The sequence below is a fragment of the Argiope bruennichi genome, chromosome 3, assembly GCF_947563725.1.
Source record: "Argiope bruennichi chromosome 3, qqArgBrue1.1, whole genome shotgun sequence".
Taxonomy (NCBI): Eukaryota; Metazoa; Arthropoda; class Arachnida; order Araneae; family Araneidae; genus Argiope; species Argiope bruennichi.
In genome coordinates this window covers 114094606-114122019 of record NC_079153.1, presented here as the reverse complement: position 1 = coordinate 114122019, position 27414 = coordinate 114094606, and the positions used below count along the sequence as shown (strand labels likewise).

The 27414-nt window shown below is 30.4% G+C and overlaps 1 protein-coding gene across 1 annotated transcript in view; it reads left to right on the top strand.

Moving 5' to 3' along the window:
- Positions 1-27414, top strand: part of LOC129963343 (glucose dehydrogenase [FAD, quinone]-like) — a 39110-nt gene that overhangs the window by 882 nt on the left and 10814 nt on the right. The window contains exons 2-7 of the mRNA XM_056077662.1: positions 8442-8603; positions 11628-11830; positions 17629-17818; positions 19726-19857; positions 21403-21524; positions 24339-24506. Coding sequence (XP_055933637.1) covers positions 8447-8603; positions 11628-11830; positions 17629-17818; positions 19726-19857; positions 21403-21524; positions 24339-24506 — 972 coding nt within the window. The 5' untranslated portion in view covers positions 8442-8446. The remainder of the gene's footprint in view (positions 1-8441; positions 8604-11627; positions 11831-17628; positions 17819-19725; positions 19858-21402; positions 21525-24338; positions 24507-27414) is intronic.

Sequence of the window (27414 nt, the reverse complement as noted above, 5' to 3'; positions counted from 1 at the left end):
ACGAATTTTAAATGTCTTATAAAGAAAACAGCTCACTGTTGAATAAGAAATATTCAATATTTTTAATAAAAATTTACTTTTTTGACGTAATTACCTATCTGAAGTAGAAATGATAAAAATGTATCAATATTTTTTTTGCTTAAAATTTACATGATATAAACTTTATATTCATTGTTTTTTTTAATAAGTAAAAAAGAAAAATCTTAACTCCCTTGTTTGTTTACTTTGAGAATAATTTCTTGCTGTCCGTTTAAATAGAATTGATGAAAATTATTCAGCAACTTTTCTTTGAGTTCGAAGCTAGTGAAGTGAAATAGTAATTGTTGTCGGCCCCAGGAATATCACAACTGAAAGAGATTTTTAAATATTTTGTCTTAGGTGTTGTTCCTTTTATGGGAAAATATTATTAAGAAAGTAATCTTGATTGAAAGTATTTCATTAGAAATTATTGAATAATTGTTTAAAATTTTATTTCGTTACATAAATCAAAAATTCTTGTATTCAATTCTCTCATTTTCATTTTTATCTTCTCTTATTTATTTTACACTTTCGAGATTCCAATATAATTTTTCAAAATAAAATAAAATTTGAAGTTGAAAATGCTTTTAAGATTTTGTATTTTAGTCTGTTTCAAATTTTGCACTTAATTATAAGTATAGTTGGTTGTATTTTAATGTCTTACACAAATTTTGTGTAAAAATGTAAACATATTTCTGACTAGAAGTTCGAATGCCTTATAAGATTAATATTCTATGGTTACGTAATTTAAATTGATATCAATAAATTCTGAGCTCTTTATGAATTTTTTAAAGTTAAAAATGTAATAAGTGTATATATAAATGTAACTGATTATTTCACCGATGAATAAAATTTCAGGATTATTAAATATGATTTTCAAAAAAAATATTTCTAATGTGTGGATTTATGAAGATTTTCAGTCCACATTAATTTTTGCCAATTGTGAAAAGACGTACATACATTCAAAATCATGTTGAAATGATTTTAAATGTATATTATCTCCAGGACAACAGTTTGGAAACCCCAACATTATATTATATCAGGTGTATGTATTGCAAGTACTTATAACTTTTGTAAACTAACACAATGATTCCGAAGAACAAGGTAGAATAAATGAAGTTTGTTATGTGATTTTGACAGCAAAATTACAGATCTATGAAAAGTTTTGGACTAATCAGTCAAATTCAAAAATACATGGTTATTAATCAATTCTTTTTAATATACTACAAGTTTAATACAAAAGGCACCATAATACATTTAATACAAAAGGCACATTGCTCAAAAATGTAAGCAAAATTTCTTGCTTGCTTTGTTTATGGTAACAGATTTTAGAGAGAGAAGTGAACCAAATGAAGTAACTGAAACAGCAGACTATAGCAGATTTCAGATATGTTACTGAATGCTTATTATATATATTTTGCATATACTTTCATAATCTCAGATTGCCACATGCAAAATATTAAAAAATATAACTTTGTATTTGGTAACGTGTAACATAATAGTGGTAATAATATAATTAAATTTGATACAACTCAGGTATTATCCTGCAATGACAATAGACCTTCGACATAATCATCACCCTCAGTTCCTGCAATGTAAAATTAATGGAATACCCGAATCAACACTATTTCTATTGTTGTTTTAGTTGGAATGATCTATTCAGTTAATAATATCTGGAATTGTTCTGTAGCGAATGCCATGAAATGGTTCACAGATGGGCTCAAATCTGGGTAGAACAAGTTCCAATGCAAGCAAGCAAAATAAATAAAAAAATAAAATAAATAAGCCTCTATTCTGGTATGACAATAAATTGCTCCCCAGATTATAAATTCAATAGGTCGTTCCGTCCACAGCTTCAGCAGAACTAGTAGTGATACAGGCATTTCACTGATTTCATGGCACTAAAAAACCTTGTTCGTAGCACTTATGACCATATCAAAAGATAATACACATCAGAAACTAGTGCCTGTGTTGTATCAGAAATAATTATATTGTTGTCTCTATTAAATTTTCAACCCTTGTTCATATGACCATCGAAACTGTTGATCTGTGTGAAATTATCCCTATCTGGATTGGGAGTATCGTTATCAAATATGTAAAATAATAACACATAAATAATAAAAACCATATAATTAATGGAAATTGAGTATGTGGTCTTGAAACTAATTTATAAACTAACTCTATAACAAACGTAGATGCAATTATATCTGGACACAATTGAATTTAAAGAATAAATTTAATACAGCTTTTAAATTAAAGAAAGTGATAAAGAAAAAAAATTTACCTTGTAGAGATTGATTTTCGAAATATCTTAAGCTGCGAGGGCAACTGTTATCGGAAAATTTACCCATGCTTAATAAACGAAACAAAATATTAATTTCAGACTTAATTTTCGCAGCATTATTTGAAAATCGTTTATTATGATATCATTTGATATTATAAAATAAAATTTTTAAAATAGAATTTTTTTTTCTGCCTGCGAATTTTGACTGATAGGAACGTACTTACAAGCTTTCCTTTTTTTCCGATGAAATCTTATTTCAAAAGATAATACACATTTCGAACTGAAAATTTTGCCAAATATTTCATTCCATGCAGCACGTATATAAAAATTTCAAGCTTTTGCTGGTATTAAAATAAATTAAAAATATTGTTTTAAATTTATACTTATAAAAATTTGTTTCTGATATCATTATACCATCATAACATCTCTTCAGCTCAATTTATAAATCTTTTTAAAACTTGCACCTTTTTAACCGAATGTTTTTCTACTCAGATTAATAGCAATCAGATTATTAAAATTAAAACCGGTATTTTATCTTCCATATCTTACTCATTAAAATAATCAGATGTAAACATAGAAGCCTGCTTTGAATAGCTATCTGAACAACCTAAACTAATAAACTGCTATTATGCATTTTTTTTCTTCTCAAATTAGAGGTCGATTGGACTATGAAACGTCAATCAACTCCTCTAATCTTCTTACGCATCGAATCGCAAATATTTAGAACTCACTATAGCTGTTGTGCGTAATTTTTACTTATTCATAAAAACGCATTCTAAAGTTAAACACCAGGGGAATCAACCATAAAAATATAATTTGAACAATGTATTTTTTTGTTTTTTAAAACATTTCAGATATTCTTGCACAGAAAATATTTCTGATATTCCAGAATGCGGCATATCAGAAATATATAGGCATTATAGTCAAAACATTATCATTCTTTTATTGTTGAATATCTAAATTTAGATTTCCTTCAGTTCAAAATATGATATCTGAAAATCGTGTCTGCGTACACGCAAATGTGATAGTTCTAAACATATAAGCTATGCGAATGAAAGTTAAAAATCTAAAATTATTGATATGCATAATATTTTAGACTTCATACCTTTGTCGATCAGCAAGTTTGTCAGGAATTTTGATTATATTTTATTTTATTTAAATAATTTAGACGTAATTTCATGTCTATGGTTCCATCGAATTGTCAAACATTAAATCCATGATATTTAAATAGTTTTACAGAAGTTCTATTCATTGTTGACGTGAACTTTCCTAATGAAGGCCAGCCCCATGACATCATAGAGCTAATAAAAACGCAAATGTTCCGTTAATTCTTTTGTCTATATTTAATGGTTCTTCAAGTTCACTTTTTCTTTCGTCTTTAAAAAAAATTAAGTCTTGTAAATCTTTTTTTCGTACACAAATATGAAACAGAATTTTTCTTCCTAAAATTTCAACAATGGAAGAAAATTCCACCATTCAATTTTTGATGAAACAATGAAAGCGGCTTGAATTTCAAGTCAACAATGTAATCTAATGTTGAAAAATATTCAGTAAAATCAGTAAAAATAATAACATATTTATAAAAAATTTTCCAAAAATCAGAAAATTTTGCTTGGTTATTAAATTGATATAATTACAAAGAATTTTCTTTTCATTTTAAGATAGTGTAAAATTTATTTTTGTGCAATCATATTTTCAGAAGTTATTACGAAAAAACATCAAAATATATATTAATTTTTGATTAATTAAAGCTATAATTAAAATTCCAAAAGGTCGAAAATACCAAAGGAATTGGGCGTAACTTCAGGTATATAACTACGATCAAAATAAGGTTTTTTTCGAAAAATGGAATAAAATATTCATATTCTTGTGTGTTTGAAAACACATATATGAAACAAAAACATATCAGGTTACAGCCGTATGTTTTACAGCTTACACGAGTACATTTTGCAACCAAGATTTTTTTTTTGTGTTCTAAATAAACACATAAAGCAAAAACCGTATAGCTAAGACACCTATAAAATTATTTGCTGAAACTCATCCGGATATATATATATATATATATATATATATATATATATATATATATATATATATATATATATATATATATATATATATATATATATATATATATATATATATATATATTACTTAGTTCTAGACTAAAAAAAAGTTGTATTTCTATTTTTCTATTTAACCTTTAAATACTGAGTTCATAAAATTGATTGAAAAGACATCATGAACTAAAATATATCAGATAAAAACCAAAAGTATTGAGAATTGGAAGAAAAGTATACTTTTTATAAAGAAAACACTAAAAGTTATTACAAAGCAAAAATCTTTCAGTTTAGAAGTTTATAAAGTGATTTGTGGCAAATATTGTAAATAATTAAAAACATGCATTATCTAGATCATTTATTAAGAAAATAAGAAAATTAGCTGTATGTCTATCCAATCTTTAAATGATTTAACTCGCTTGATAATTAAAATAATTTTTGTTCACATTATGGAACATTAAAGAAAAGTAAAATCTTTTTAAGGGAGCCTATTGCATATTCTATAATCACAAATTTAAATCTAAAAGCTACGTTGGATTTTAATTTATAAATCTTTTGGGGAGAAAAATTTGCTAAAATTTACAATTTAAGAAAATTCAATTAAATATGTAAAATAGCATCAAAAGGTAATTCATGCAAATGTAAAGATATATATAACTTCCTTAACGAGCAAATTTAGAAACTGAATGATGCTTAAAAAGTTCGATATTTTCGCCCAAACATCGACTTTTTAAGCATTTGCCAACGTTAAATTATTTTATTGTTTTCAATAAAAAGTACTTGACGATATAATGCAAAGATGCAATAGTTTTTACCATAAATAGTCAAGACAATAATTCTCCCGAAATCAAATGTTTTTCATTTATATAGAATTGTTAGCTGACATCAAGTATATATTATATATCATATATATGTCAAGTATATATTAAAATGTTATATTCGAAAATATTTTATTATTCTTTAGCATGGAAGTTAGCAAAATTTAATAAATGATCCAGTATTTTAAAAAATTCTTTTCATTGCATTTTGATTTCTAACAACGCAGTAGCTAAGAGCTCTCACAAATCTAGGGAACTCACCTGTCGGTTTCTAATCCGCTTATAAATATATTTTTAGATTTAAGTGTCTCTAAATTGTTTCGAATCGAGCTATATCTTTCAATATATTGTATTGAATTCAACAGGTGCAATAGTGAAGGTCGAATAATTATGTAATGGCGGTGTCATTTAATCCGTTCCATCACAATCGAAACTCTGAGGTAATGTTTTACAGACAATCTTTCGCGTTGTCAAAGTATACGGCAATGAAAGACCGTATAGTTTTTTTATAGGAGAAATACTATATAAAAACTATGCTATTCATTCTTAATGTTTAATGTACAGTTTTATGATTATTAATGTATTTTGGTGAAATATAACGCATCAGCATTAGCATTATTTTTTTTTCATGACCAGTTTATAAAAATAAATTGTTAAAACATTTTAAAAACACTATTTTTTTTGTATACTAAATGGCAGAATATATTTCACAACCATTAACATTTATTTATGCAAGCGCGTCTTCCCCGTGATCGGGGCGTCCCGGGTTCGAGTCCCGGTTTGGGCATGGTTGTTCTTCCGTTATTCTATCTGTGAGATGTGTGAATGTGCCCTTCTGTAAAAAGGGATTATGCAAACGAATGAGTGATGCGTGAGTAGGAAAGTCGTATTCTTGGCCCTAGTTGGCTGTACTATAAAAACAAGAGACGCTCCCCCTCCGGCTTAAATCGCTGTCTTCGTGACAGCGGGCTTGTCCGTGGCAAGTGCTATAAGAAACAACAACAACTTTTTTTTATAATTCTGCGATCATTTATTCCTTAATCTTACTTTGGGATGTTGCCACTTGTACGAAAATAAAATTAATTTGATTTTAAATTAAATTAAATTCTGAAAAGATTAAAAATAATGCATTTTTATAGAAAATGCAGAAGTATAGAAATTTTCTAATCTCTGATACATTATGAAACAAATGAAAAAATTAGATTAGAAAATTCTATCTTTAAAAGCGAAAAATATGTAAATAAATGTAACCAAATCAATGCCAGTTTAATTGCAATATCATATTTTCTTTAATATTCACATTTTAAATTTTTTTAAATTTAATCAACAATAATTTGTGCGCAAACAGACGAATTTAATATTTAAATTGAGATATTATCAGTAAACATATGACTAAATGATACAGCTAAAATCTGCTGAACAATCAAACAAAAAATATATATTTTTTTTTTAAGATTTGAGTATCAAAGTGTAAGTGATCAAACGGTATAGTGAAAAACCCATAAAATATTTTTATTTAATATAGTTGACAGCTTTATAATTAAAACTCCTTTTTCTTTAATTCCGTAGAACAAAAATGATTTTTAATTTCCAAAACAAATGCACTGATTACAAGAAGCTGAACATCCTAATAAGGAATGATTGAAGACAAGCATTTGAACACAATACAGATGAAAGAATTAAGGTTTTTTGAATGCATAATTTTGTTTGAGTTCACTTGCCCATATACGGTGTCCTAAAAAAAGTGAAACAAGTATTTAATTCACTAAATATTGCAGCTAGAAATGAACTTTCGGTAACAAAATTTCATTAAATAAAATGGTCAATCAAATGGGAAATAATTCGGATTCTGCGGAATTTGATATTAAAAAGTTTAAGAACTTAAATATTTATATGACACTTACAATGTCAGTGAGTGTCAAACATGGAAAGACAACTCTTTCATCTCAAAAGCATGATATGATTTGCTGAATTTTTTTAATAACAAGGTATATACTTATTGGCTGTCTAAACAATCATATTAATTAGTTGCATTCAAATGTAGACAAGCTATCTCTTAACAATTGAAGTAAGGTGTTCATCTCTCTTTTGTTAATTCTCCCTAACTTTAAAAAATAAATGCAAAGTTAACCAAATTTGACGAATTACATTTTCGATTAAATTATCGTTAAAATTATATATAGCTTTGTTTATGATATGATTGCAAATGTCATTGGTGTTATGAGCTATTAAATCACCAAAATACACTTTTTCGGAAAAGTTACCACAACTTTTACCACTACTATTGACGGAGGAAATTCGATACGCATATTTAGTATCTAAAGCAAGGCCGTGATAGCCTGGTTGGTAGAGCGTTGGATTCGCCTCCCTTAGGTTGCGCTTTCGAACTCCGCCGGCCGAAGACTCCCCGCGTGCTTGGTGGCTGACGCGCACATAAATCTGTCGTGGTCACAAAGTCCTCCATGTCGGGAGTAATACCACTGGGGCACTGGATCAGGAGTGAGCGTTCTCTGATTCAGTTCTAAATTACGATCTATGGATGATTGAATGAAATGCGAGAATGAAGTCCACCCCGTAAAAAGGGTTGTGACGTGTGTGTAGTTAAGTCGTACTCTTGGTCCTAGTTGGCTCTGCGATTAAAACAAGAGGCGCTCCCCCTTTGGCTTAAGTCGGTTGTCTTCGAACAGCGGGCTTGTCCGTGGAAAGTGCCATAAGTAACAACAACAGTATCTAAAGTATGGATTTGTATTGAATTTGGAATCATATCCTTCAAGGTTTTGACCATTTGTCGGTTTGTACTTTCAAAAATGCAATGACTTAAATAAAATTTAATATGTGATTCTGTAATCACAATTATAGTTTCTTTTTGTCAAATTTTGATTCTTAATAATTAGAAAATGGCAATCTGAAATGATCATTAGGTGGTCTAGTATTTCTGTGTTAACCACATTCCAGAGATTAATAGCAAAAAAAAATCGCCAATTATCGCACTCTTATAGACTATTTCGCAACTATTGATCGCCAATGGCACGCTAATAATATTGAAAAATCCCAATTATAAGAGATTATGTGAGAAATTTCGGTATGTGAGAAAACCACTTCCGCTTTTTTTTTAAATTTCAGATAGTAATGCTCTTTACTGTATATCTCAATTTTTCATTTAATTTTTATTAATTTGTGTTTATATTAAAACTTAAATTAATTTGAGGAAATGAGTGTGAATAACAAGTAACACGAATTTTAACCATTTTTTTTATGCAGATAACATGGATTTCAACAGCATCAATATAACACACGAACGGATGTACCCTCTTCCGTTCGCCAACTCTTCGCTCTTCCCCATGCTCCTTCTCTCACTGGCAAGCCAGAAAATCGCCCCCAAGATATCGACCACGTTCAAAAAGGAATACGATTACATTGTAGGTAAGTTTGGGTTTGTTTGGATTGATATTAAATTTTCTGATGATATTTTAAGAATTGTAAACTCACATGGCTAGCTATCATATGATTATCGTTCCCCTTGCCGGCGTCCTGGCATAGGGGTAGCGCATCTTCCCCGTGATCTGGGCTTCATGGGTTCGAGTCCCGGTTTGGGCATGGTTGTTCTTCTGTTGTTCTATCTGTGAGAGGTGTTAATGTGCTCTCCTGTAGAAAAGGATTATGCAAGCGAATGAGTGATCCGTGAGTAGCTAAGCCGTACTCTTGGCCCTAGTTGGTGCAACTGTAAAAACAAGAGACGTTCCGCCACCGGCTTAAATCACTGTCTTCGTAACAGCGGGCTTGTCAATGGCAAGTGTCATAAGAAACAACATATTTCCACTTAACACTACTTGCATTAATAGTGGCAACTCACACTTTATAACACTTGAAGTCTGGTTATATAGAATTCTACATTACATAAAATTTGTGCATGATTGAAATCTCACCTTTTTTAAATTAATTTTACGTAAACTTAGTAAGTAAATTAATTATTAATTTTTTACTACATTCTAGTTTTTAATAAAATTTTTTTAACTATGTAGTTCCCATCTTATAGACTTAAAAGAAGCTTTTCATAGTATTAATAGAAATCGCTTGTATGAATCTCTGGCTGAATTTAAAATACCGCCTAAACTAATCAAACTTATAGTTTCAAGTAATAGAATAATCATCGTTTCATCAGAAGAAAAGAATGTCAATAATGGAGTCAGGCAGGGTGATTCTTTATCCTGTCTTCTTTTTAACGTTTCTTTAGAGAAAGTCATAAGAGATTCAGGAATGAACATCAAAGGGAATATATTCTCAAAATCAAGGCACGTTTTGCTGGCGTCCTTGCATACGGGTAGCGCATCTTTCTCGTTATCTGGGCGTCCCGGGTTCGAATCCCGGTTCGGGCATGGTTGTTCTTTATCTGTGTTCTATCTGTCAGGTGTGTGAATGTGCCCCCCTGTAAAAAGGGGTTGTGCAAGCGAATGTGTGAGTTTCACCTTCATATGAGCTAGAAGTCAGACTTCTGCCCTCGGGTGCTCAGGGGTCTTTACTCTCAGAAGCTACTACTCCCCTTTCCGTGGTAACGTGGACACGACATCATCATCAAGGCAGATTTTGGCCTATGCGGACGATATTGACATCCTTTCAAGAACTGTTTCCTCTTTAAAAGATACTTTTCATTCTTTAGAGCATGCTGCTAATAGCATGGGACTTATCAAAAACAGAGAAAAGACCAATATATGCCTGTACTAAGTGATAGAATCTTCAATGAATCCCATCTGGAAAATGGTTCTCACAAATTTCAGGTTGACCAAAGTTTTTCTTATCTTGGTTCTATAGTTACTGATGACAATAGCGTAGTCAAGGAAATTCAAAGTCGTCTAAAGAACGCAACTAAAGCATTTTGCGGACTAAGACGATTTTTTAAATTCTCACTACTATCAAGAAAAACAAATTTTTTACTATAAAAAACCTTAATTAGACCAATACTTACCTATGGCTCAGAGACCTGGACCTTGACCAAAGCTGGAGAAAATAAAATAGCCATTTTCGAAAGAAAAATTTTGCGGGCCTTTCTTGGTGATAGAAATCAATAATGTTTGGAGAAGACGATATAACTTTGAGCTATATAAAATCTATAGAAAGCCAAATATGATAAAGTTCATAAAAATAAATCGGACGAACCGGGAGGCTCATATATTTAGAATGGATGATGATTCCATATTAAAAAAAATTCTTTTACATAAACCTGTAACAAGTAGAAAAAGGGGTAAACCCAAAATGAGATGGATGGAGTCAGTGGAGACAGACTTCCTGGCTATCCAAGAAAGAAACTGATGCGCAAGTGTCAAAAAAAGAATGCGGTGGAACAGAATTCAGAGGAAGGCACTGGCCCATCCTGGGCTGCCTAGCCGAATATGATGATGAATTCCCATTTTATAATAAATTTAAGCTAAAATTTCTCTTTTTTTCATTTATTTTCCTCTTTCTTAATTAAATTTATAAATTGTAACTGAATATTTAAATAATCGTGAAATCAAAAGGAAAAAAATCTGAAAGAAATTATTTTCGTATTAAAGAAATTATTTTCCTATTCATTTACCAAAAAAATATACTCTAATTGAAATTTTAAAATATTATTTTCTATTATTTATAGGCATTTTTAAAAAATCTAAATACAATCACGAGTAATGTTTTTAGAAGTTCTGTATCTACAAAACATTTTATAAAAATATTTCCAAAATTATTATAATTTTTTTTTATATTTGGTCTATTATCTCTTAAAATACTGAATAGATTTTAATGAAATTTGTTTCCATTAAAACAGACTGGTTTGAATGTTAGAAGTAATATAATTTCATATGAGAAAATAATTATGATCACCATCCATGGTCATCGCTTCGCCTCGCCAATTAGAAACGTGTAAGGCAGATGTTACAAAAGGAACAAAAATGGTTAATAATGTATCCGATCTCTTCTTACAGTTATACAAATTTAAAAGCGCAAATTTAGATGTAAGACTAAATAATTTCCAACATAAATGCTCCTGTTGCAGCATTCATATTGGAAATCGTCCATCAATACTTGAATGGTTATGGAAGGCAAATTGCAGTTGTCATACCAAGTGAATCCTGAACAGGCCGTATGGGTTAAAAATGCCGAAATCTAACTGGCCAATTCATATCTCGAATACCACAATCCAAAAATTCATCGAACAGATAAACATTTGTACATAATCATTTTTATCTATAATGATCAGGATTAAATACATCCTCTGTAAAGAAGAACAGACGTCCCCAAGAATTCATCTTTATTTACGGTTAATCAATTAAATTAATCCCGCAATTAATCAATTCAATTAATCAGAAAATGTTGATCTTAATAATATTTAATGGATAAGTTGTACCTTCAAATGATTGGTATTTCAAACAAATTCTAAATGAAAATTAATAATTTCTTCTTTTTGTTTCTGCATAGTGGGTGGAGGATCCGAGGGATCTGTGGTCGCCGAACGTCTCTCTGAGTTGCCGTGCGTCAGTGTGTTGCTGCTAGAAGCTGGGAAGACCCCTCCCCTAGTGACCGATATACCAGGCGTGTCTCGATTTTTCTACAATAGCGATATAGACTGGCGATACAAAACGACACCGCAGAAGCACACAGGCAATGCCCTCAACAACAGGGTAATTTTCAATCTCATCTTGATATTACAAATTTAATATTTTCACTTTAACACATGCAAATTTTGACTCATTAGGTTTTAATTTCAATGGACAAGCTATGACACAAAACTATCACTTTCATTTTTTTGTAAAAGTCACAAAGTAAAGGTAAACAACTAATTTTTAATTAAAAATAAATATATCAACTCATCATTTATCCAATGGATTAAAGCAATAATAAGAAAGGCCGGGACAGCCTGATTAGAAGAGCAGTGGATTCGCATCAATTGGGTTGTGAGTTCTAAACCCGTCAGCCGAAGACTCTCCGTATACATTGTGGCTGGTGCACGTATAAATCTGTCACAGCCACAAAGTCCTCTAAGTGGAGACAATACCACTGGGGATATTGGATCAGAAGTGATCGTTCTTTGATTCAAATCCAAATTACGTTCTGTGAAAGAATTGTATAAGTGAAGTCCGCCCCGTGAAAAGGACTGTGACGCATGAGTAGATAAAACGTAATCTTGGCCGTAGATGGCGCTATTGAAACAAGAGACGCCAAAACTCGGCTTAAAACATCGCTGTATCAACAAGCATACCGTAAGCATCAACAAGACTATCAACTTCATTAAGAAGAAAAAGGACATGTGTTTCATCCACTAACTGTTTTCTACACTAACCAGTATTATTGAAATTAACTTGAAACACAATTTGGCGACAATCCTTACCTTTATACAAAATAACAAGATTGAAATGAATCACTATGAATATTTTAATATCTCTCGTGAGATTAACCGGGGATAAATATAAAAATTTTCAAAATATTTCTAATGTTTTAATAAATATCGAAACTTAAAACAATACAAAATGAAAGACTGATGTAATCAGGCCAGACTAAGAAACATGCCTAAATCATCCTCATGCTACGATGTGTCGAACTAGAGACTCGAATAACTTTAAAATTTTTCTGATATGACATTTATGTTTATTTTCTGACTTCTGATGTAATAATCTTCTTCTATTGCTACTGAGGTCTGATGCCAAAGCCCTGAATCGAAGAACTTGAAATTTACTTTAATGTGTTTTTTTATTTTGTCACAACTATGGTAAACCAATTAATCTAATAGAGTGTTTTTTCTAGAAACACTATTGCAGATTTTTTACTAATGTTTTGTCTAGTTGAGTTATGCATTTCGTACTTTAGCGATTTTGTAGTGCTGGCATCCTTGGCGATTTAGAGGAACAAATGAAATTGGATTTCAACGAAAGGAAAATATTAGTTACATTCAAAATTTGACCTCAAATGTGTAAATCACCATCTCTTTTTGAGGTGGAAATAAATGAAATGGGAGATGATAGTTGAAATGTCTTCAAAATGTTTGTATTTTTACAACATTATGATTGAAATTTTATCATAAAATTTCGTTTTTAAATATTAAAAAGTATTTTTATATTTTTTAATTTATCAATTTACTTTATAGAGAAAATTATTCACAGAAACCTATAAGGTGTTGCAACATAAGAAATATAAATAACAAGCATTTGAAAATTTTCACCGTTTTCTGAAAATGCAATGAAAACAAGATTTGTACTATTTTACCACAGTTATTTAAATCGATTTTATCCTAACCGAATGGTTTTCTCAACTATAATCTATGAAGAAATGTATTAAGAATCTCAGAAACTTTAAAACATAGTGATATATGCTTCTTGAAATTTTTGATTTGAAAATTACAAAGAGCATGTTGCTTAAAAATTAAATATTTAATATATGTCAGAAAAGTAAAATACCGAACTAGAATATTCTTATATTATTCCAAACTAGCCGCCTTTGGCGACCAGCCGGTTCGCCAATCTTAATGTTCGTTAAAATTTTAATAATTAAATATTTTATGCAATTTCTACTTTAATAGCTTCTTCATCAAAATATTTTAAAACTTCAAATTTTAATTATCATATAATTCATTCATAATATTATAAAGGCCTTCAGTCATAACGTAATATGTATCTCTCTCATTTTCTGTTAGCACCCGTAGAATTTATGCTTTAAATTAAAGTGGAAAGAATTTATCTTCAATTAATATAATAATATTTTTTACTGAAACAAAGCATTTTTTTATAATCTGATTACTGAAAATAGAGTCACTCAGCGTTTAAACTTTATGGGCACTAAAGAATATCTTTTTAAATTTATGTAATATCTCAAGAGTTGGTCAACAAAATTTTCTTAGATTCATTATGAGCAGATCGATTAATTAACAATGTTTAAATTTAAATGCATCAAACACTAAGAACAAAATGCGCATGCGTGAATTTTCACGCAAATACGTGATTTTTTCTACGCCAGTTGGGGTAACGCTATGCGGATTAGAAATTTTTAATTTCCTTTATTCTGTTTTATTTTAATTCAAAAGTACTTCAGAATGAAACTGAACGATCGATTAATTAACAATGTTTAATTTTAAATGCATCAAACATTAAGAAAATAAATAGAATCGTTTCAAATAATCAGCCGAAAAATCTTAAGCCTAGCCTCATTACTGTTGGGAGAAAAAAAAAACTGAAGCCTTTCTCGTTTGGCGCTGGGGATAATGGAAGATTTTTTTGGCGGAAAAGTTGGCGGTGGGGAAAATGGAAGATTTTTTTGGCGGGAAGGTTAGTTTTTAATTAATAATTAAAATTCTAATTAAAAATTGGAAAAAAGAAACACCAGGTGCACATTCCCCGACCTCCAAGGTATACATGTACCAAATTTGGTAGCTGTATGTCAAACGGTATGGCCTGTAGAGCGCCAACACACACACATACACACACACACACACACACACACACATTGAGCTTTATTATAAGTATAGATTTATATCATCTATACATGCACAAAATTTGTAGATATATATTTACTTTTAAATTTAGAAGGACTAATCCCTAATTTGGCTGAAAACATTTATTTCAGAATTCCAAATTTATTAAATACAACAAAACTGTTAAATGCAAATATTTGTCTTGTAATACATCATCCATTTATCATGACTTCACTAATCATGCATAATGTTTTCACTTTTATTAATCGACAGTTGCATCTTCGATTTTATTAATAAAGGAAAAAAAAACTTGAAAAAAAATTAAATATTTAATATATCTTAGAAAAGTAAAATAGCGAGCAAGAAAGTATTATACTTTGTACACATCGCGCGCTGTCCAGAAGATTGACATATTCAATTACAAAAAAACGTTTGAATTTGTTGACAATTTATGCTATATAATCATCAGAATATCCAAACTATGCTTTGTAATAGTAATGCCAGCCTAGTTGTACTTGTAGAAGGACACAAACTTAGTTCTTTTGAATTCCCGGCATCCAACTAGGAAGTACTTAATATATGGTTAAGTTATTACAAATTACAGGGTCTACGTAAAAACTGACATTCATAAAATATTTGTGTAATCTATGAACTGTTACAATATTGGTTACAATAAAGCTTGGTTTCATTTTGAAAGATGACCTATGTATCCATTTAATATTGATTGGTATTATGTCTGAAATCAAAGATGTAATGGCTTCGGTAATATACACTTTTGTAAATATTTGCTGTTTAATTTAAAAGGTTATCTTTAAATCGCAAATCATGAATTCGATCATATATGTTCAAATTTTGTTAAAAGAATGTAACTTTGTTTAGGTGTCGAAGATGTTTTAAAAACTTCCTTTAATGTATTATTGGTCTTTTCTTAATTTAATGAAAGCTAATAAATGCATAATTATTCCCTGATTCTGTCCTTCTAATAATCTTTCATGATATGTATACTATCCTTGAAAATTAGAACGAAATATCCGGCTCAAACACCGATCAAAAATATTATAAAATGGTTCATTAATTTGCTTTATAATATCGAAGCAAATTTTGCAGATAAAAGCATGAAATTTTGTTTGTGAATGAATGGATATAAAATAATACATTTATTGATACTTTTTTTGGCTATAGGGGACTATATAAAAATTAAATTTTCTCTAAATTTATTTTATTTTTCGCTTTAGAAGCCAAAATATTTTCTTACATTTCGATGCCTTATTTGATGATATTTTGCAGCTGAAAGTATATGTCTGTTTTCAATAGTTAAGGGAAAAAACGCTTGCTCCATTTTTTTGGCATACCTTATATATTGTTCAGGCTTGGGTAGTGTTTTCATAATTTTACCATTGGTAGTGTTTAATCAGGCACTGGTTAATCATCCATATAATAGCATCAGTAATTGTTGGAATAACTACTCAGTAAATAACATAAAGAAAGAAATAACTGTCAGTTACAGTTTGTTCTTATAAATTGTTTATTTACAATATACTATTTACTTTTAGATATTACGTTACTGCATTCCTTCTAATGACGTCGCTTGCTTCAATTTTTTGGCATCCCTATATATATTGTTCAGGCCTGGGTAGTGTTTTCATAATTTTACCATTGGTAGTGTTTAATCAGGCACTGGTTAATCATCCATATAATAGCATCAGTAATTGTTGGAATAACAACTCAGTAAACAACATGAAGAAAGAAATAACTGTCAGTTACAGTGTGTTCTTATAAATTGATTATTTACAATATACTATTTACTTTTAGATATTACGTTACTGCATTCCTTCTGATGACGTCGAATTTATTGACTTTCAGATGCTTGTAATTTCATTATTTACTTTTCTATATTGTATACCAAATATATACAATAAAAGAACATTAATTAAATTAGTTTTGACGTCCACAAGAGCTGCATCATGCGAAACACATGTATGCGCATTTCGGGTCATATTGCAACGATTGACACACATCACTCGGATCATTTTAACGAGCATCGCCTACTGGCCCAGGATTTCGCTGAAATATATAATACAGCAAAGCATGACCTACCTTGTGCAATCACGCATTTTTGCTATCGTGAAAAAAAAAGCATAAATTCAGATTATGAATCCTCTTCTGCGCCTCTTTCTGTGCCTTCGCTTTTGCACTTCTTCTGAACTTGAAGATCTTTGTCTTTTAAATAAAGAGACATTTTGACTCGTATCCAAATTCTTCATTCCAAGAAAAAGTCCCAAAAGACAATATGGAAGAATACGCCGATTGCAGTACACTTTTTGCTTTTACAAATAATATGTCTTCAGAGGAGATTTATGAAGGAGCGCCTTATCGTGATTTAGTCTTCCTCAAGACGGGAAGTTTTGAATATCTACAAACTTGAACCAAAAGTAGCAGTTGCATGTATTTAATTTAACTGAAACTTTTGCTGACAAATCGGTAACTTAATATTCTACTTCTGAAGAAAATGCCAAAATTTCTTTCAAAATTTTTTAACTTGTTAATCTAATTATTATAAGATGTAAATGTTGTATAAATCGATTTACAGAATGGAACAATTTCATTCATTTCTAATTTAATCAACATATGAAAATCGAAATCTTGATAAAAATGGGGTTCATAATTTAGATTCAATTATTTAATCCTTTTCATAACGAATCACTAATATAACAGTTTTTAATCGAACTTGTAGAAATTTTAAATTTAAAATTTAATAGTAATAATTAATTTAATAGTGACTGGTGCTGTAAGAAGAATACATTTAAAATTTCCAATAGCTGGAAATTTCAGATTCTTCACCTGAATCAAGAGAAATTAGGCAGATTATATTGATTGATCTTTCCAAAGAATTTTTTTTCTAAGAAACTAGGATTAACTCTCCTAAACATGTTATAAAAGTGCTTTTAAATAGATTTTTGATATTTGAACTCTATTTAGTAGAAAATCTTAGTATATAATTTAATTAACTTCCATCAGCAAATATTTTGGCCAGCCGGCAAAGTCCTGGGAGGCATCAGCATCTACAATGACTTGATCTACTCTCGGGGTGCCATGGAGATCTACGATAAATGGGCGGAACAAGGCTGTAAAGGATGGAGTGGTAGAGAAGTCTTTCCTTATTTTATGAAGCTGGAAGACAACAGAGACCCGGAATACTTGGCAAATGGTACATTTTCAAGTTTTTCGACAATTGTATATCAAAAACAACTTTTAATAGTAGTGTTTTTAGCAATAAAATTTTATCATTATTTTAAAATAATAATGAAATTAATGTAAAAATTATCCTGATTTTCATACTTTGACCTAATGATGCTGCACATAAAATACTATAACACAGCTTACGAATTCAATGTTGTTTCTTAATTAATTCATTAGTTTTTTCTAACAAAATTAGTAGCAAGCTTTCAAAGGTTTAACCGTTTGGGCCCTACCAGGATATATATGTCCCGACGATATTTTTAAATCACCAAAAGGGATAATAAGTTAGAGGGGAATTTATCGAAGTGCATATCCTAATGATTTTCTATAATTGCATTCACATGTTAGTGCAATTTTTTCCCGTATCCACTGTATGTTATATAGTCACACCACTCCCAATGGGACAAATGTGTCCCATTTAAAAAGACCACAGAAACATATATGATCCACCTCCAAAATTGCACCTATAGTTAATTTTTTTATTTTAACAGAATATAGCTATTTATACTTTATTTGACCCATTTGAGCCCTAAATTATCTTAATTTTAGAAAAAAAAAACTGATATTGAAAGGGTTAAATTTTTCATTTTATTCTTTTTTGTTTAATAAACAGATTATTACACCAGTTTTAAACATTTCACAATGATAATATTGTATAAAATTTTAATGATCTAAATATGATCCGAGTTCCATAACTTGTACCTTTGTTTTAATTAAAAAAGCTTTTAATCTTAAATTGAAATCATTGATATCTTTCTTTTTTTTGGTATTGTTAAAAAAAAAGGGTGTTAACTATTAAGGGAGTTTGGTTAGAGAGTTAATAAGAATTTGGATTATTATGGCGCTAGAACCATGTTTAGCTATACTGCATCAAGCAAAGATCAGCGCATATTCGATGGATTAAAGTACAACAATAGCATATAAAATGGTATTTTTCATGACGGTATAATAGGCACTGCCGGCCGAATATAGGTACCTGATATTGCCAGTGCTCGTGCTGATATCTGTGGGAAATTGTTGTTGGAATAGAGGGATACAACTTTCATAAATTAGGAAACAAAAATTTATAAAAGTCCTAAGCAGCAAATAAGATTATATAACATCAATCATATATTTTTTTTTATTAATTCAATCATTAGTATTATTTTCTTTTCATATTTAAAATGTATAGTTCGTTTTAGAGTTAGCAGTTTATTTATAAGTGCTGTTATTAAAGCTTTCTATTTGATATAAATCAAAAAATAATATTAAAATGAAGTATTATATAAAAAATGTTCTTTTCTTAAAGTAGCGCAGATATTTTTTAATAGTTGATATCTGTGCATACTGAATGCCAATATCAACCATTCATCGGATAAAGTTTAAATTGTCTTAGTTCGATTATTCACATTGACGTGTGTGTGTGTGTGTGTGTGTGTGTGTGTGTGTGTGTGTGTGTGTGTGTGTGTGTGTGTGTGTGTGTGTGTGTGTGTGTGTGTGTGTGTGTGTGTGTGTGTGTGTGTGTGTGTGTGTGTGTGTTTCTATTTCTCGAAGAATATACTTAAAAACAAAGCAAAAAGTACATACCCATAACTCAAACAAATACACAAGACACCATAAAAATTTCAGGACATAGTAATATAGTATTTCTATATTCTTTCAAGACATAGTGATATAGCATACTCTATATAGTATTTCTATATATTAATTAAACACACTTAAAAGCAACATAATTGTTGTATCCTTTTAAATAGCAAGTTCTCTCCAAATTGTTTCTAATCTCTTACATAAATGTTTCAGATGTATTCTCTTTTCTAGATTAAAGACATTTTTGCCGTGCTTAAAATATTTATATTAAAACAGCTTGACTTGGCATCAACTTTCTTTTCGTTTTAGGTTATCATTCCATTGGTGGTCCAGTAACTATAACCAAGCCAAGATACGAGTCGATAATCAAAAAACCGATTTTTGAGTCAGCCAAAATGTTTGGTTACAAAGTTGTAGATCCCAATACGCCGAAACTCTCAGGTAAATGATTTGAGATCAAAATGCATTGAAATGCTTCAAAATTTACGGTAACGTCTCTCAATTTTCAAATATTGCAAAAAAAAATTATCTCAATAATTAGAGAATAAGATTTTTTATTCATTTTTATAATCCAAATGAATTAAGTATTCAGCATTTATCAGATGTTATAAATTTAATTAATTGGCTAATTATATGGAATAATGTAGTCTTTGAAATTCGCCGTATCTGTTTTAAAAGGACGATTAATTCACTTTTCTTCTATTTTTATTATCAACTTAACATCTGGAATTTCAAACTGGAACAAATATGAAAAGGACAAGGTGTCCAGGAATATGACATTTTACGAAAACAAAATTTGTGGTGGAAGGAAGTTCGTTATTATCCGTGCAATCAAAACAAGAGGACGTATACTTTCGGGAAATTTTTTAATGATCACATTTCACACAAAATAAACACAAATACTAAAAGACAGGACAAAAAACATTCATGCGCGAAGCTTAACTGACAGCATCACTTCCCGTTATTTCCCGCAATGCACTATGGGATGCGTATCTAATCAGGCATCGCCATCTATTATCCAAAAGATAAGATAGAATAATGCAACTGCTACAAGTTTTAAAAAGAGGTTTGGAAAATTTCGATAAATAGAAGATAAGATAGATAATTTCAATAAAGATTCCTTCTTTGTTATTTATTTTTATTTAAGAATTTTCAAAGGACATTCCAAAATTAATAATTATCTCATAAAGAGTTACCACAAAGAAATAAAGTGGGGAAAAAATGGCAGGAGAAAACTTACTTATTTCCATTTAGTAACTTAAAAATATTTTTGTGAACCTGGTTTCAATGTCAAATATATTCGATGCGTTTCAACATAAATACCATTAGATGTTTGAATTCAAGAAATCAAAATGAATTATTATTGAGAGAATCTGTTGATAGAAAAAATTCCCTTGCATTTTCTAAATTTATACTTTTATGGAATTTCTAGATCTCAAATTTATGGAACTAATTTAATTTATTTTCACGATGTTGCCATCCGATTTGTAATAAAAAAGCTGTTTTGCATGAAAATGATAGTTGTTGCGCATTTGACTTTTTCCTCTTTGAAATTTTAATGATTTTCAAGGAACTATCGGAAATTCCCAGAAAATTTATTTAATTTTCATGTTATTTGTCCGATTTGTAATTTAAAATAAATGCTGCTTCCTATGAAAATGAAATTTGTTGCGGATTCCATCTTTTCCTCTTCCAGTTTTTCATAATTTTCAAGGAACAATTTGGAATTCCCAGCGAATTTAATTTATTTTCACTATGTTGCCATCCGATTTGTAATAAAAAAACGCTCCTTTGCATGAAAGTTAAAGCTGTTGCACATTGCCATTTTTTACTCTTTCAGTACCTTATGATTTTCAAAGAACTATTGGGAATTCTCAGCGAATTTAATTATTTTCATAATATTTGTCATCAGATTTGTTATAAAAAAACACTGCTTCTGAGGCAAAAAAAAAAAGCTGTTGCGCATTGCACTTTTTTCTTTTTCAGGTTTTTATGATTTTCAAGCAACTATCAGGAATTCCCAACGGTGCAGTCCCCCTAAAGCATATCTTGTCCCAGCAGAATACCGCCCAAATCTTGATATTGTGACATCTGCTTACGTCAAAAAGGTAATATGAAAAACTTAAATATTCACGAATTATCATTCAGGAGCAACTGAATTCTGTAACTTGAAGTTACAGTCACATGACAAACTTAAAAGTACTCACCGTCTATTCTCAAATGAAGGTGTTATCATTGCCACCCTCCATAAAAATTGTTGACCCTAAGCAAGGCTGTGAACTCAACTAACACTATTTTTTTTCTGACTCCCACACAGGAGGGAGCAGCGGTGGCCTGGTGGTAAGATCTCGGCTCGTGACCCATAGGGTTTCAGGTTCGAGACCCGATTCCACCGAAGAACCGTCGTATAAGGGAGTCTTTTGCACGTTAAATCCGTCAAGGCCAAACGTCCTCCCTCTGGTGCGGCGTGGCGTGGAGAGGGGGGTGCCAGCTTAGGTGTCGTCCTCGTCATCTGACCGCGGTTCAAAATTACGAGGTCCGTCCCAAAATAACCCTAGTGTTGCTTAAAACGAGGCGTTAATATAACTAAACTAAACCCATACATGTGCTTTTTGTGCCCCGCAATTTAGTGAATTTGTCGATTTCTGGGTGATGGAGTATTAAAACACGTCCTTACGAAGTTCTTGACCTTCGGACCTAACAGTTAAATACGTTAGCAACATGGCAATAATCACTTAGTAAGTAGTTGTGTTTAAAGTTGATTTTTGTCATTTTAGTTGTGCTGGAATACGATCTATTTTAGAGATTATCAAGAGAGGAAAAGAGACAGAAAAATAAGTTTACATAAAGAAATTTTCAGAAAAATTCTGTCTAGTCTCAAGTTGGTGTGATAAAGCTAAATTTCATTCGCAAAAGAGAAGATGAAATCCTTTAGAGTTCTACAAGAACTATGAATCATATCATTCAGTGTCTTTTATTACGGTGTTACCACTTATATCAGTTTATCCAAAAATAATCTTTTGTGAAATTCATTTAACCTAACTAGGTTGAGGTCTTCACGAATGACGTTATTTTGAGCAAAGCACAACATGTTGCTGATTTGCCAAGCTATCAGATTTAGTAATCTTGCAGGTACAGAGATATAGGTCTTTGCAGAAGTCGCCCAGATTGGTGATATATAGGAAATGAGGTCGTACTAGATTTTATAGATCAGGAATTTATTTTTTCGAAAAGGTTTGGGCGTATTTGAGACAACAAAGTTTGTTTTTGAACCTTTATAATTATTTCAAATTTTTTGAATGTGTTTTCTAATGTTAGATGCTTATTTAGTGCTAAGCCAAAATGGACAGTTTCATTATTCCAAGAAACTCCTACTGGGGAGCGGAGGCAGCTCAGATATGAAGATGAGAAACTTCCGGCATGGCGGTTTGTTATCGCTACCCGGAAGAGTACAGAAGTAGTGTGGGACGATTAGCCCAACTGATGTTGGAATGTGCTTCCCACGGGAAGGGTTGTACCGAGGCCGGTGATGGCCCTTAGGATTCAACCTTAGTTGCGGCCAATACTATTGCTGCGATCCGGTTTGCCCCAGGAAGGGTAGGAGTAGTCAATGTCTGATTATTCCAATGAATATTTTTTTAAAATTGTTTCGATGGGGGTAGAGGGTTTCTGGAGAAGTATACAGCTTGGCATTAATTGATGGTGATTGGATCTGCCATTGGATTAGCCATTTCTCGATTAAGATAAGATGTATGGAGAGCTTCTCAGTGATGAACTTAAGGTCTTTAGCAGTTTAAATCAGAGCTGTATCTTCAGCAAATACACTGTTTTTTTTTTTTAATCCTGTATTCTTAATTTATGTAGATACAATTTTTTAGTTTATATAGTTTTGTCTTATCTTCATTTATGTAGATATTAAAGTAAACAGGACCAAGTCTGGAAACATGAACTACTCCAACATCAATTTTAGTAATTTAATAAGGATGATTGAGCATGCATTTTAGATGTCTTTTTATCATCTTAAAACCAAAATTCAGTGCAAAAATACAAATTTAGTTACAAGATCACATATAGAATTTTAATCATCTAAATCATTCCGTTAAAAATATAGCCTTTATATATATGAACTGTACAGACAAACAGACCACCAATTCATATTAAACTTTATCCATCTAATTTTTTATATTTTATAATTGTATAATTATATTCCACTTGCATTTTGACATATCGACGGACGGATTTTCTATAAATCGATTTCGTTCAAAATTTGATAGAAATCTACAAATGTTCACATATCGATAATTGTTGATAATCGATAACTAATCGATATCGATTGATAATTGTTGGTTTATGACGATTATCGTTTTTTGGGAAATCAACAGGAATGTAACCTTTTATTCTAAACGCTTTGTCACTCTGTTTAGTGAGAGTGATTGTTTATATTTAAGTCTGTTGTTTCTTGGGAATCACCACTTGTCATCGTTTCGATTTGTAAAATAATTTATATTTATGTTACTTTTTTATCACAGAAAATATACATTGAAAAATTATTGTTATTATCAAAGTATGATAAATATATCTTTTATTTGCAAAGGTATTTATATGGTCAAATCTACCCCATAATACCAAAAAATCAAACCAAAATAATAAACATAAGAAACTGAAAAGATTCTGATATAAATCTGCATTGATTTGCCCCTTTATTTTATCAGCAGTTTGGTAACCCTAACAGGCAAACGCATTACTTTTTCTAGCTAATCCTTTGCTAATTTGTTTACTTTTTTTTAGTTGTATATCTGTTATTTTGACAATTTGGTATTACTGGCATCCTTGGCGATGCCAAAGGGCACATTAAAGTAGATTTCAACTATGATAGTTTTTTTTTTGAAATCTTAAATAAAATTTCTTTCTTCAATAAATAGATCAAGATCGAAGGAAAGCAAGCCACTGGAGTGGTATTCGATTATGGTGGCTCTGAGCATACTGTGAAAGCCACACGAGAGGTAATCATTTCAGCAGGAACCGCTAAGACTCCTCAATTGCTCATGCTTTCCGGTATAGGACCCAAAGAACATCTACAAGAACTCAATGTAAGTAAAAACTGAATTGAATTAACGAACTAATTTTTTTTTCAGTTCTTCAACCTAAAGTAGATTTAAATATTTTACCTTTTATCAAATATATTCAGCAACACCCGGAATGTCAAAATGATTAATTTAAGCTATTTTCTGCATGAATGCTGAATAAGTTTCATTAAACTTTCAAAATATTAACATATTCCTGTACATCTAACAGGATTCTATGTTATTTCGGTCAATGATTATTCATTAAATCATTTTGTTTTATTATTTTATGATAGTTTTTCTAAAATTTTAAAATCTTTTTATTTTTATCTTTATTTATTTATTATTTTTTGGATAGTTTTGTTTTTGAGCATTACTTAAAAATATATTTGCAGAAACAAAACTCAATTGATATAATAATTGTTTGCATGGTGCTTTTCTTCTTTAAGTAAAATTTTTTCTAGTTTGGATGCATATTTTATTTCTTGCTCTCTAATACAGTATAATATTATCAGATCTTGATCCTCATTAGTTATCTCTAGCTATCACTTGATAGAAAGAATAACTACCTATTAGTTTATTTAAGATTAGTTTATCAGCAGTTTATCACCAATTCACCACTACATGATAGCTTATCACTAGCTGAAAAGAATATCACTAGCTGAATAACCTTGATATCAATTAATTTTTCAGCACTTTTTATTCAGATTTTTTTACGTTATTATCGTTTGTTTTACATAACGAATTGTAAATTGGCAACTGTCTTTTTGTGAATGATCGTAATTTTGTTAATTTTAATTCGAGCTGAAAATTTTGTTGAATTCTTTTATAAATATATTTTACACATTTTTATAGCTTTCTATTGAGTTTTACTTCCAGACGAATTTTAATATATCAACTTGTAATTGCTATTCTGAGCAAAGGAGTTAATCTTTAAAAAAAATTAAGGAATAGCTTGAAACTAATTAGTATAAGAAATATAAAATAATTCGAAGTCAAAACGTAATACACTGCTTAGCTTAACTTCGACGGATAACTCAATCGAACAAATTTGCAAATAATAAATGAGAATGTGTGCCAGTGTTTGAGTGTCTATCTTTCAGTACTCGACGGACTAGAAGTTTTGTCCGAATAAAATTTGGAGGACAGGTACGAGCATCACAGAGCATTTTAAAATTTTTTAATTAATTAGTTAATTTAACTGAAATTTTGTTTCCTTTCCGTGACATTTTCCAAAAATATTATTCCACAAAAGTAATTTTTCATTATTTTTCCATTTAAAAATTTTATCTTCATACCAAATGTAATTACGAGAAACTTCTTTCTGAATTTTCATACCTTTTAAAAGATATTTTTTGTATAATTTTCAGCAACAAATTTCATTTTTATAATGAAATTCAAACCAATTTTCATTGTTCGAAATATTTAGTTGTTTAATTTATTCAACGATTGAAAATTGAGGAAGAAAGTTTCTGCTCATTTTTCTCACAGTGTACATATGGAATAAAAAGTGCAGGCCAAGTGCAAACAAAGATAATATGCTATTAAAAGATGGATTGCCAGATCAAATGCGTTTCTAATGGAACTATGATGAGATGGGACTAAAATTCATTATAATAGTTCCTGTTCATGATAAACAAAACAAGCTATGGAGTATGACTTTTATGTATATCACAATGATAAATTTTATTTAAGATATGATAGAAAGTTTAGAAAATTAAAACAGAATCAGGAAAATGTAGCGGAAATCAAAATAAAGAAAAATTGAATTGATAGAATGATTAAAGTGATTAGTAGCAATTAACCTTTAACTTATGGGCGGTATAATTTCTGTATCAGAAGTTATTTTATCTTTGCCTACGGGCCGGTACAACTGCTGAACCAGGATTTCTCTCCCCCCCCAATAAAATTTCCAGCAATATTCTAATTGCCCCATAAAATCCTCTCTCTATTGTGTCGTACCCTATTGTCAGGAGATTTCCGCCAGCAGAAGTTTAAAATTAGAGTTGGCGCTAGTCAGTTTCCAGAACCAGGTCTTGGAGACTTTTATCCCACAAGAAACAGTCTTAAGATCTATGGAAAGAGTAACCTTAATTTTATTCATGCATTATACTAGACGGAATTGTATTGCTTTTTTTTATCTATTCCATAATTTTGCTATGCCATAAAATGCCGTCCTATATATAGAATCCATGAAGGTTCAAGATTTATGACGATGTTTTCAGAAAAATAGCTGAAAACCTTTCAGAAATAAAGCAATTTATTTTTCAACATAATAAAATTACAATTATATTGCATTGGCATGTAGTAATGCATAGACAAATTACCGATTATATCATAGACATGAATAAACAGCTGCATATTGTTACAAATCCGTAATTTTGCTAACCGGTACGAATTGTGTCATCCTGGGAAAAACCTTTGTAAGATCTGTCCTGTGCGTCAATGACCTGAGAGCTTGGCGACCATTTGGCGACTTGGCGACGAATTTGGCGAGGTTGGCGACTAAATGGATTACACTGGAAAGTTCGAGAAGCTTCACGATCCATCCAGTAGTAACCAAGATACACTCAGATACGTCCTGATTGGTCTGAAGATTCTAGCCCCGCCTCCCGGAACTATAAAAGACGGGAAATCTGAATCTGCGAAGAAGTTGTGTGGATCGTCAGAAGTTGTGTGTGTGAGAGGAGTCGGAGTCGCCGACAAATAAGAGAAATTAGAGGATGAGACAGCAAACAAACTGCTGAACTATAGCAATTAAATGTGCTGCGTCATTACGATTTATTGGCGGTATTTGTAGCAGAAAATTTTTTGTAACAATATCAAATTCTAAATAAACCATATCCAAATTTACCTTATCGAAATATATTTCTAAAACTTGATAATTATTAGCATTTTAGAAAATTTTGGATGGAAAATATATTTTTAAATTCAA